This window comes from Cricetulus griseus, chromosome 3 (assembly GCF_003668045.3).
Source record: "Cricetulus griseus strain 17A/GY chromosome 3, alternate assembly CriGri-PICRH-1.0, whole genome shotgun sequence".
NCBI lineage: Eukaryota > Metazoa > Chordata > Mammalia > Rodentia > Cricetidae > Cricetulus > Cricetulus griseus.
In genome coordinates this window covers 48,065,791-48,075,416 of record NC_048596.1, presented here as the reverse complement: position 1 = coordinate 48,075,416, position 9,626 = coordinate 48,065,791, and the positions used below count along the sequence as shown (strand labels likewise).

Here is a 9,626-nt window from a genome sequence, read left to right as displayed (position 1 = left end):
CTTTTCACTATGTTGGTCACACCAACACTGTGATTTTCACACACTAGCTTTTCTCTGGTCATTTATGTCAGAAGATGAAGAAGAAAGATGGCCCCCCATTCTTTCTATCTCTGAAAGTTCACTTGGTGCGGGAGTTCCTGCAACATTTACTAACGGCAGAGAAACAGCAAGAGGCAAGAAGGAAATCCAGTTTGGCAAAACTGAGCTATTCTGTCTGGTTCAAACTTCTGTTTTTTGTTTGTTTGTTTTGCTAATTTTTTCTACTTTTATTATTAGAAAGAAGATTATTTTATATGTCAATCCCAGGTCCCTCACCCTCCCTTCCTCCCCTGCCCCCAAACCAACTAACGCCCTACCCATCCCATACCCTTTCTACTCTCCAAGGAGGGTGAGGCCTTCCATATTCAAATCTGTCATATTCTTTGGGATAGGGCCTAGGCCAACCCCCTGTGTCTAGGCTCAGGAGTATCCCTCCATGTGTGATGTGCTCCTAAAGACCATTCCTATGTTAGCGATAAGTACTGATCCACTACAAGAAGCCCCATAGATTTCCAATGTCTCCTCACTGACACCCACATTCAGGGGATCTGGATCAGTCTCATGCTGGTTTCCCAGCTATCAGTCTGGGGACCAAGAGTTTTCCTTTGTTCAGATCAGCTGTTTCTGTGGGTTTCACTAGTCTGGTATGGATCCCTTTGCTCATCAGTCCTTCTCTGCATCTGGATTTCAGTTCAGTTCAAGGTTTAGCTGTGGTGTCTGCTTCTACTTCCATCAGCTGCTGGATGAAGGCTATAATATGGCATATGAATTAGTCATCAATCTCATTATCAGGAGAGGGCATTTAAGGTAGCCTCTCCTCTATGCTTGGATTGTTAGTTGGTGTCATCTTTGTATCTCTCCAGACATTTTCCTAGTGTCTGATTTCTATTTGAACTAATAATGTCTCCCCTATTATATTATCTCTTATCTTGCAAGCTTCTGGAGTCTGACTCCAAGCAGGTTATTTTTTTTTTTTTACATATTTAAACATAGTACAACTTTAGAAAAATGTTATTCTTGCTTTTATTTATTTTTATTTTAGAAACACTCTTATTAACATATCAATACCAGTTCCCTCTCCTCCCATCCTCCCATGCCTCCCCCTCAATCCCCCCAGTAACCCCCCACCCACTCCCCAAGGAAAGTGAGGCCTTCCACAGGGGATCATCAAAGTCTGTCACATCTTTTGGGGGAGGGCCTAGACCCTCTTTGGTGTATCTGGGCTGCCAATAGTATCCCTCCATAGGGAATGGGCTCCCAAAGTCAATTTGTGCACTAGAGATAAACACTGGCTCCACTGTTAGAGGTCCCATAGATTGCCCAGGCCTCCTAACTGGCACCCACATTCAGAGACTAAGAATGGTCAGGATAATGGAGATTCGCTTGAGACCTGGCTTTACCTTATGTAGCATTGCTGTAGAAAACCTAATTCAAAAAGGAATAAATTTTCTCCAGCCTTCAAAACTCTTCACTACACATTTCTACATCTTGTTCATTTATATAGACTTCATCGCACATTTCTATGTCCTGATTTGCAAAAACTTCATTATACCATATTTTATGTTTTTTTTTAATATCATCAAGGATGGATTCCATCATTGTGCCAAACTCAATGATATTATAAACTCCGTTTTCATGCTCACAAATGAAGCCAGCAGTGTGCATGGCCACCAAAGAACCTTTACAGTCAAATACTGGCGATCCAGAAGAGTCACAATAAAAAGTATTATAGGTAAAGTCATTAGGTTTTTCACTCATTTTGGGGAAACTTCTGTTAGTATGCAAAAGGAGGAGGTGCTTCAAAGAATAGTTATGATCTGCTGCTTCTGCTCCATGAACACATTGTCGATTTTTCTCTTTTAGTTTACCTTGAGGGATCACTGTACAACGATCAATAACCCTTTGTCCATTTTCATAGCCAATCATAAATGCCAACTCACTGGGATGTGAAAGAGCTATTCCATTATACAGTCCGGCAGGCACTTGTTGACCATTTTCCTTCAGTTTCAGGACAGCATAGTCAAGAGTTACATCAGATATGATAAACGAGGGTTCAATGCAAAAACAACTGTTGAAGTTTGAGTTTGGCTCTTTACAATATTCCTCATCAAATGTCACCCTTACACATTGGCTAATTAGATCTACACACTCAAGTGGCTCTTTTCCTTCTCCCACAATGTCATTTAGCACATGTCGACAAATGAAAATGTACAGCCCTCTAAAAACAAAGCAAGTGGCACTACCCCTGTTTCCATTATTGTCCCAAACTATGAGCCCAGTGGAATCAAGGAACTGTGAAAGAAGTTTGACCATTTTATCTGGAATAGAGCTTTTTGTCAGTTCCCTGAACTTTCTCTTATGGGCTTTGAAAAAAGATTGTTCTTTACTATTTTCTCTTTCTTCCTTGATAAATGCTCTCATTTTCTCACGTTCTCTTTTCAATGTGGGGTACAAATTCACAATGTATCCTTTTAACTCACTGAAGTTTCTGTCCTCTAACTCAGATTTCTGAGCTGCCATGGCCACCCAAGGGCTCTCCTTTCTCTCCACATCAATCTGAAACAGCTTGCCCTGTAACACATCAACTGGCTGGGTGTTTGCTATGGTGGTGTCATTGTTAATGAGTCGCCAATGGGCACTCTCCACAAAGGAATCAAACCTGCCATCCTTCCTCAGAGTGCTCTTGATGGTCTCTCCTTTGAAGCCATAAACACAGAGTTTGGTCCCCTCCTTGTGAAGTTTCCTGCACCTCAGAATTCTTTGCTCCCTATTCCCGACTGCATGTATGTAAAATACAACACACTCAGCAGGTGACTGGTCAAAGCGACCACACACTTCATTATTTTCTTTCTCCTCACTTTCAGTTTTGGAAAATGTAATGAGGACATGGCTGCCATCTGGAAAACAACGGAGGGGCATACCAAGGTTTATGAACCCTTCTATTCCTTCTATGCCACATACCAGCATTTCTTTGCCTGGGTGTCTTTCTATCTCTCTTTTGACAGGGTCAAGGATGTTCAGTGCCTCATATAAGCTAGCTGTCTCCTCCTGGATAAAACAGGGCATACATGTCTTGGCATTTACCCCCAAGGTGATGTTGATTTTTTTAGTTAGGGGAGTGGTCGGATCTTGTGGAGTTTTCTTAGAAGAACAGAGTCCTTGCTCTTGTGTGTTAGGTATCTCATTTGTTCTTTTTCGGGATCCCATTTGCATTTGCAACATCTTGGGATCATTCTGTTCTTCTTGAAGGACCTAAAAAGAAATGACAGATACTTTAAAATTTGGATTCCAATTCTAATCTTTAGTTTCTTGCATTAGTATGTAATTAAAGAAACAGTGAATATGCTTAAACCATGATTTAACTCAAGATCCAAAATACAAGTCTAGCCCCCACTAGGTTATCTATCAGATAATCTCTTCCTATTGCATATGGCCCCTTTCTCAAACAAATGGGCAGTAAGAAACACAATTGTTTTCAAGAAATTACCTGTCTATCAGCTTCCATAAATCCTTTTTCAAGTATTTTATTTTCAGCAATGCAATTTTTTATCTTTGCCAAACATAGCAAACGATGGTATAGCAGCTCACAACTGTCTATAACTCCAGCTCTAGGGCATTGGATGCAATCTTCCAGCTTCTACAGTCACACACATTTCTATGAATGTAATATTCCCAATACTAACAAGAGCCATTCTTAGCAGGAAGATTATGTGGCCTAGGATCTAGCCAGATATAGTCTAGTATGAAGACATCCCACAAATACACAAATGTTTACAGACATACCCGAGGCTGATGGTACTTGATTTTCATGTTTTTCCTTAAATCATGATGGAAATCCTGAGACCTGGGCTTGCTATAGCTCATGGTGGCTTGGAGATGAAACAGATGCTCCAACTGAAACAGTATTTTCAAAAAGTTCATATTACAGTAGTATCTTCCCAGCCATCACATAGTGTATCTAGGGGGAAAAATGCCTGAAGTTCCAAATCATATCTTTCTTCTTCAATTTTCATGCTCCAGGAAGGTGTTAGCATCAGGTAGTTTATCGACCAAGCATAATGAGCCAAATAGTAAAAGCAAAGCACTGTATGTCAGGCATTATACCAAAATATCAAAATCTTAATAGAAATGGTCTCTAATGGTTGACCAACAGAACTATCACGGAACACAGGTTCCATTCGGATGTTTTTGTTTGTTTCAGACGGAGTACTCTGGAAAAGAAGGTGAAGTGCCCTAGTCCAAATCTTGAAACACAGAGGACACAAAAACATACTAATTATTTAAGGAATTCTGGTCTTCATTGAAGATAGAGATGGAAAGGGATAACAAATTGTAGGAGAACAGGAAAGGGAAAACTGGATAGTACCCAGAAAAGAAATGAAATTTAGCAAGAGTTATCAAAAATCAGAAAAATGCAAAGAAAATGGTATTTAGGAGCCTTAGTTACTGCTTTCGTTTTCTTTTTCTTTTTTTGTCTGATTGTTAATTCAGAGACAGGGTTTCTCTACGTAGCCTTGGCTGTCCTGGAACTCACTCTAAAGACCAGGCTGGCCTTGAATTTAGAGATCCACCTGCTTCTACATCTCAAGTGCTGGAATTAAAGAAATGTGCCATTTGCTTTAAAAAGTCCCCCCCCCAACTATTTTTCTGTTGGTGTCCCCTCCCAAATAACGAACAGTTTAAATAAAATATTGGTTATTTTCTTTCCCCTGCCAACCTGGAAGGCCTTTCTAACCTGAGCACTCCTCAGTTATTCAGAAAGAATGATGTCCTGGACTCTCTGGTATCTCTAGAAGGGAGCATTCCCCCTCTGTGGTCAGCTTCATAGCACACACAGTCAGCCTGAGTATCAGATTCTCAAGAGCCCATGTCTGCTCTCAGTGTACTTGTTTTACTCAAGGATAAAACCAACCAAACCAAACCACAAAAAAAAAAAAAAAAGGACAGATACAAACTACAGTATTGCTACTTACAGGTAGATTTTGGGGAGGCCAAACCTAAAAGCTTTTCAACAACTGATTATATAATCACAAAGGTTCCTAAACTGTTATTTTTACGAGTAGAAATAAAAATATACACAAACCACAGCAGAAGCAAAATGACTAATACAGTATTTACTTTCTTGCCTCTGAAACCAAGAGTGACCGCAAGGGAAGGCTGAGGTGACTTCACTACAGAACACACAGGAACTGTGGATGTTGACTTCCTAGGTCCTTGGGGGGGGGGGGGTCTCCCAGAATCCTGTTGATAAAACAAATCTTGGATTACTGCTCTTGGGGTAATGAGAGCAAGCACTTCACAGTCCTAGCAGTACTGAGAGAGAACACAGTCAGGCTGAGACGAGTGTAGGCCTGTGGGACTTTGTGCCCTTGTTTAACTCGGGCTTTAATGCGGGGTGGGTGGGTGGGGTGGTGGTGGTTAGGATTGGACAACAGATTCGGATTGGTGTCTATACCAAACCTAGGATTTAGACCAGGATTAAAAACTTGTGATGTAAATTGTTCTTTGATGTCTTCTATGAAGAGTGACTGGATATTTGTGCATACTAGTGGAATAAATGATAATTACATTTGCAACTTTTTGTAGTTCCCTGGCAGAACACTCCTCAACATTAATGATGATTTAAAGAGCAGGAGACTAAGTCAGGTTACTGTAGTACCCTGCTACAAAGAACCAATGGCACTACTCTACAAACTGAGCATGCCTAAGAACGAAATCGGCTATTGTCACTTACATCTTGTATCCTTATTCTAGCCAGAGACCCACTCAAGAAAATGTATTTGCGGGTATTTGCTACACACACATTTAGACCCTGAGAAATTAATTTTAGGGACATTTCCTGAAGTGAGTCACCTGGTTTACAGACCCTTTTTTTTTTTTTCTATTTTTATTTAGATTAGAAACCAGATTGTTTTACACATCAATCCCAGTTCCCTCTCCCTCCCCTACTCCCCTGCCCCCCACTAACTCCCTATCCCATCCCCTTTGTGCTCCCCAGGGAAGGTGAGGCCGTCCATGGGGGAACTTCAAAGTCCGTCATATCATTTGGAGCAGGGCCTAGGCCTCCCCGGTGTGTCTAGGCCAAGAGAGTATCTATCTTTCTATGCGGAATGGGTAACATATAAAGGGAGAACAAACGCCAGGTTTTAACACCAGAATGTGTTCTTCCTTGAGCCCTGGTGTTATTTTAGTCCCCCAAAACTGCAGACAGATTTAAGTGGTGCCGCGCTCGATGGCCTCTTCGGGACCCACAGCATGCAAGTGCACTGCTTTTCCTCCCTGATGCCCGTCTGAATGCTATTTTCTTTCTTTTTTTTTTTTTTCTTCTTCTTCTTTTTTTTTTTTTTTTTTTTTTTGCATTATTCCAACCCCAGATCTAAGTCAGCCCGAAACTAAGAGTAACTCACCTAAGCAAAGAGTTCTCTCCAAATCGGACTGTTTGACGAGGACTCCCGAGGCTGTCTGCCACAGCGGGGCTCCGAGGACGTCTGTCACAGTACGGCCTCAGCTCGAGGAAGGCGAGAAAGGCGCGCCAAAGCACGGTAATTAGCATAAGAGAACGACAGCTCCTATTGGCTACGCTTGTGCCGTCTGATGATGGCGGGAAAGGAGTGGCGTACTCGGCGGCGAGAGCCTTCCTGGCCAGTCGCAGCCGGTTAGAACTGATTAGAACAGGCCTTTCCTCTGCCAGGTTCCTCTTTATTCGTGAGTATTTGAACATCCCCGCGGTCGGTAGAAGACCAGATGTAGATCTGATCGTGGAGCTAAGGGGAGGAGCCAGGGTGCAAGGGTTCCCGCCTTGCCTCTACCCGGGCACACAAGGTGCCACAGGCAGGAACTTGGTCCGCGGGCGTCTTGAAGTCCTGGCTAGAGAAAAGATGGGGACCCAGGTCCTGCAAGTACATTTGCTGCAGATTCACTAATCCCTGTGGCCAGGTAAGTGAGTGAGTTCCGGGGAGGAGAGAGCCACAGCCCCTGTAGGTGGCAGCTGAAGGCTTTGAGAGTCAGGAAGAAGCTACAGGTGCCTTCAGAGAAAATTGACTTACCATGAATCTGTTTCCCAAAGGCACCCGAGTGCCTACTGCGGTTTTCGGTCCTAATGAAGATCATGGTGCCCATTCCAGAACCACAGATGGCAAATGTGCTGTTAAGCATTTGTCATGTCTCGGTATTAACTGAGACATGATATAAATATAAAAATAGACCACTATACGAAAGGGAACTTGGTACGAAAAACATGAGATATCCAAACACATGTAGTTAATATGCATTGAAATCATAAGGTTTTGCAATTGAGTTAAATAAATTATAGAACAAAGAAAGTAAGAGGAGCAGGAAGGAGGAGGCATTTCTCTTTTTTGCTCTTACCCCTGGGTGATGCACGACTGTGCTGAGTAGAAGTTAGTTTCTTCCTTCCATTTTATTTTTGGTTTTGAGATTTATGTAATTACATCATTTCTCCCCTTCCATTTACTCTTTTCAATTCCTCCCATGTACCCCACCACGACCACCTTGTCCTTTTTAAAATACATAACAAAATGTGTGTGTGTGTGTGTGTGTGTGTGTGTGTGTGTGTAAATATGTTCTGTTCAAATATCAAATAATGGTATGTATGTTTTTAGGGGTGATCATTTGGTTCTGTTCTGGCTGGATGCCAGAAATGCCAGGAGTGCACCATGGTTCTTGCTCCAGCTTCTTGTTACATTTCTTCTCCATTTATATATATAAAGGAGGTTATATTTATATAATAACCTTTAATGCAAGCCCCACTGACTGGAAGGTACACTAAGGTCATGACTGAACTAATAGGCACTTGGACGCCTTTTGGGTAGGCTGACTGGCCTGAATACCCTCTTTGGCTTACCACAGTTTCTGCCAGAAGTCCTAGGAAAGCCCGTAGACTAATTGTTTTATGGTGTCCTGTTTCCTGGGATCTCTGTGTTTTTCCCTTCTTCCTCTAATCTGATATTTCATCTTCTTTCTACAAACCATCCTCCCTTGGGCTGTGAAATTCCCTTCTTGACTTTAGAAGACACGGGCTTGGAGTGGTTCTGGTGGCTGATGATTTATCAGGCATCTTAGCTCATCAAGTTATACACCCCTGAGGTGGGACAGTCTCCCTTGCATCCAAGAGCTGCTTGTCCACCATTTCAGAATCACAGCAGAACCATGTCTCTCATTTTTCTTTTCCTCTCTCCCCACCCCTTACCTTTTCCCCAAGATTCTAGAAATTAAACTCAGGGCCTTGTACATGTGAGTTAAGAATTCTACCACTGAGCTGCAATCTCCCATCCTTTTCATTCATTGAATTCTTTTTCCTTTTTTTTATTTCTACACAAGGTCTGACTAAATTTACCAATTGAGCTATCTCTTCAGCCCCTCTATCTTCCCATTTGATCCTATACTCTAGAATTCTATCATACAGTACAAACTATGTCTCAATGGGAAATATAACATCGGAGAAGACCAGAGCTCTTCACAACAGAAAGCTTCCTTTGCTTATTACTAATTGTGGCCATAAACTTGGATCTATGACCTCACTCACCGTGAGACTATATAATCATCGTCATACGAAACAAACAGGCGAGGGAGGTACTTGGAACTACAGCTTTCAAAACCTGGACACGAAGAAGCACAGGATAGGCTCATCTGGTCCTCTACATAGAGAAGAAAAGAGCTAATTTCAAGAACTATTTCATTTACTGAACCTGTACATGGATTTCCAGCCACCTTTAGCAAGATGGATTTTTTATAGAATATTTACCTTTGTTTTCTATACATGCATGTTTCCCTGTATGTATGTTTGTGCAGCACATGTGTGTCTAGTGTCCTGGAGGAAGGCAGAAGAGGATGTTGGATCCCCTGGAAGTGGAGTTACAGATGTCTGTGAGCTGCCGTGAAAGAGCTGCAAATCACACTGCTTCTAACAAAGCTGCAAATGTTCTTAACCACTGAGCCATCTCTCCAGCTCATGTTGGATTTCTAAAATGCTGGGAATTTTGTTATATTCTTCCTCAAAATATTTTCTCAAGCCATGCAGGCAATGCTGGTCCTGGCCTTCAATTCCAGCACTCACGAGGCAGAGGCAAGTGGATCTCTGTGAATTCGAGGCCAGTCTGATCTACTGAGCAAGTTTCAAGATAGCCAAGTATACACAGAGAAACCCTGTCTCAAAAAAGTTTTTTCTCTTCCAACAATAAAGTTCTGATATGGATGCATTATGGCTTGTTTCAACTTTGAAAATTTGTCAAGAGATGAGCTTAGATAAACTTCTTTTAGATACCCAGAATCATCGCTAGGTACCAGATTCATAGTGTCTTCCAATGTGGGGTCTGTTCTGTAGTTTTCCCAAGGAGTCTGTCTCTATTCAGTTCACATAGACACAAAGAATTTAGCATGTTTACTGTCTAAAAAATTTCCCATTTCTAAGTTTTTTCCACTTTTTATTTGCATTAGAAACAAGATTGTTTTACATGTCAATCCCAGTTTCCTCTCACTTCCCTCTTCCCCTGTCACCCCCCAACTAAAATCCTACCTATCACATATCCTTTCTGTTCCCTAGGGAGGGTGAGACCTTCCATAGGGGG

At 41.9% G+C, this 9,626-nt stretch overlaps 1 protein-coding gene and 1 long non-coding RNA gene across 5 annotated transcripts; one reads left to right on the top strand and one right to left on the bottom strand.

Moving 5' to 3' along the window:
* Positions 1-1,266: 1,266 nt before the first annotated feature.
* Positions 1,267-6,602, bottom strand: LOC113831595 (protein FAM111A-like). 4 transcript variants are annotated; one of them, XM_027406625.2, is made up of 4 exons: positions 6,447-6,602; positions 5,158-5,280; positions 3,823-3,997; positions 1,267-3,291 (listed from the first exon to the last, which is right to left on the bottom strand). In XM_027406625.2, the coding sequence occupies exons 3-4, from the start codon at positions 3,958-3,960 to the stop codon at positions 1,498-1,500; spliced, it is 1,932 nt and encodes a 643-aa protein (XP_027262426.1). In that variant the 5' UTR covers positions 3,961-3,997; positions 5,158-5,280; positions 6,447-6,602; the 3' UTR covers positions 1,267-1,497. The 4 variants fall into 4 exon arrangements, with proteins under 4 accessions (XP_027262426.1, XP_027262427.1, XP_027262428.1 ...); XM_027406626.2 differs by having other exon boundaries at positions 3,823-3,933; XM_027406627.2 differs by having other exon boundaries at positions 3,823-3,933; positions 5,166-5,280.
* A 41-nt stretch (positions 6,603-6,643) lies between these two features.
* On the top strand, positions 6,644-9,260 carry LOC113831597. Its single transcript, XR_003483566.2, has 2 exons — positions 6,644-6,975; positions 8,380-9,260. It is a non-coding gene; the product is annotated as an uncharacterized LOC113831597 (long non-coding RNA).
* The last annotated feature ends 366 nt before the right edge of the window (positions 9,261-9,626 follow it).

Excerpts from the sequence above, each read along its gene's own strand:
- LOC113831595 (XM_027406625.2), bottom strand. The coding sequence starts at position 3,960 with ATGAACTTTTTGAAAATACTGTTTCAGTTGGAGCATCTGTTTCATCTC. Across the intron at positions 3,292-3,822 it reads TCAAGTACCATCAGCCTCGG|GTCCTTCAAGAAGAACAGAA; the intron begins GTATGTCTGTAA and ends ATTTCTTTTTAG.